This window comes from Amaranthus tricolor, unplaced genomic scaffold (assembly GCF_026212465.1).
Source record: "Amaranthus tricolor cultivar Red isolate AtriRed21 unplaced genomic scaffold, ASM2621246v1 ptg001156l, whole genome shotgun sequence".
Classification (NCBI taxonomy): Eukaryota; Viridiplantae; Streptophyta; class Magnoliopsida; order Caryophyllales; family Amaranthaceae; genus Amaranthus; species Amaranthus tricolor.
In genome coordinates this window covers 10,523-12,500 of record NW_026645439.1, presented here as the reverse complement: position 1 = coordinate 12,500, position 1,978 = coordinate 10,523, and the positions used below count along the sequence as shown (strand labels likewise).

The 1,978-nt window shown below is 41.4% G+C and overlaps 1 protein-coding gene across 1 annotated transcript; it reads left to right on the top strand.

Annotated features, from left to right (window-relative positions):
• The first annotated feature begins 244 nt into the window (after positions 1 to 244).
• LOC130804969 (uncharacterized) lies at positions 245 to 1,342 on the top strand. The gene has a single exon (XM_057669538.1). It carries the CDS (start codon positions 245 to 247, stop codon positions 1,340 to 1,342), a length of 1,098 nt encoding a protein of 365 aa, XP_057525521.1.
• The last annotated feature ends 636 nt before the right edge of the window (positions 1,343 to 1,978 follow it).

Sequence of the window (1,978 nt, the reverse complement as noted above, 5' to 3'; positions counted from 1 at the left end):
TTTTTTCAGGCCTTAGGAAATCTAAAAGAATTCTGATCTTGGAGGAGAAAGGGGAGTAAAACTGCGACTGGTACTCATTGAGAATTGGGAGAGACAAATTAGTTAAATGAACTGTCTGCTGTGGAATATTCGGGGAATTGGAAAAGGCGAAAAAATAATGTCCATTAGATCACTGGTGAATAACAAAAAAATTTCCTTTATGGGATTAGTGGAAACAAAACACAAAAAATCGTTCAAATCCAGAATGAGACAAATTTGGGGTAACGATGACTATGACATGTGTGAAGCCTTTGCATCCGAGACAAACAGTGGTGGTATCGTTGTAGTTTGGGATAAACATTCTTTCTCTGCCTCAACCAAACATGGGGGAAATAGATGGATCCTTGTGGAGGGCAGTATGGTTAAGGAGAATTTTCAATGTTGCATAGGGGTAATCTATGGCCACAATGATAGAGTACAGAGGTTGACCATGTTTCATGAGTTTCAACAAAGGGCGGGCAGCATAAACAAACCCTTGCTAGTTATGGGAGACTTCAATGTAGTGTTGCACTCAGGGGAGAGAACAGGGCTTAGCTTGTGTGCCCAAAGCATGCAGGAATTCTCCAGATGGATTAATGACTCAAATCTTATTGACATTCCCCTACATGGGTTGAAATTCACCTGGAGACGAAACCAGTCAAAAAGCAAGTTAGATAGAGTTTTGTGTGATGATGATTGGTTAACAAGATTTCCTAATATGATCTTATCAGGGCTATGCAGGAGTTTCTCAGACCATAATCCTTTGCTTCTACGTCTGGATGAGTATACCAATTGGGGCCCAAAACCCTTCAGATGCCAGGATGCATGGTTCCTACATCCACAGTTTAAGAACTTCGTTGTAGAGGAATGGCACAATATTCCTGATAATCCCCTCCATTCAAAATTGAAACTCATGAAGGCACCACTCAGAACATGGAGGAAAGAGAATTTTGATCATATGGAAAATAAAATTTCTGATCTTGAGAAAGTTGTATATGAGCTGGAAAAAAAAGGGGAAGGATGTAGTCTTGACACTTTGGAGACAGCTAGACTAAATGCTGCAAACAACATGCTTTACTCTTGGCTCATTAGAAGGGAGAGAATTTGGCGGCAAAGAGCTCGTTCCTATGGCTTCAATATGAAAGACCGCAACACAAAATTTTTCCATGCAACAACCATGCTCAGGAAGAAGAAACAGCAAATCACTAAAGTAAAAATCAATGGCACTCTCTTCGAGGGAGCTGAGGTTCTAAAGGCTAAAGTCAGGGAGTTCTTCGTCAATCGTTTTACTCGGTGGACACACCAAACTTTGACTTTGACATGAACAACCACACAAAAATCTCTGAGGCAGAGGCACGTCATCTGGAAAGAATCCCATCAAGAGAGGAAATCAAAAATGCAGTGTGGGCATGTGGTATTGACAAAGCTCCAGGTTTCGATGGGTTTAACTTCAGATTTATACGGGAAATGTGGGAGATATTGAAAGAGGAAATCTTCGATACAGTCACCAAATTCTTCACTCTCGGTGGATCCCTCAGACACCTGAATGTAACGTGGGTAACCCTGATCCCGAAAAATGATAATCCCACTGCAATCGAAGAATACAGGCCGATTAGTATGGTTGGATCTATCTACAAGATCATTGCAAAAATCCTCTCGTCACGCCTCAAGGAGGTAATCACCCCCCTCATCGATGAATCACAAAATGCTTTTGTTGGGAATAGGCAAATTTTGGATGGAGTGTTGATAGCTAATGAATCTTTAAGATGGCTGAAGAAGAATAGAATCTCAGGTGCGTTGATCAAAGTGGATTTCCAGATGGCCTATGACTCCATTAACTGGGATTTTCTTAGCAAGGTAATGGAAAAACTAGGTTTTGGCCGATTATGGATAGCATGGATTATGGAGTGTGTTTCCTCTGCTTCAATGTCTGTTCTTCTGAACGGGTCCCCACTGCGTC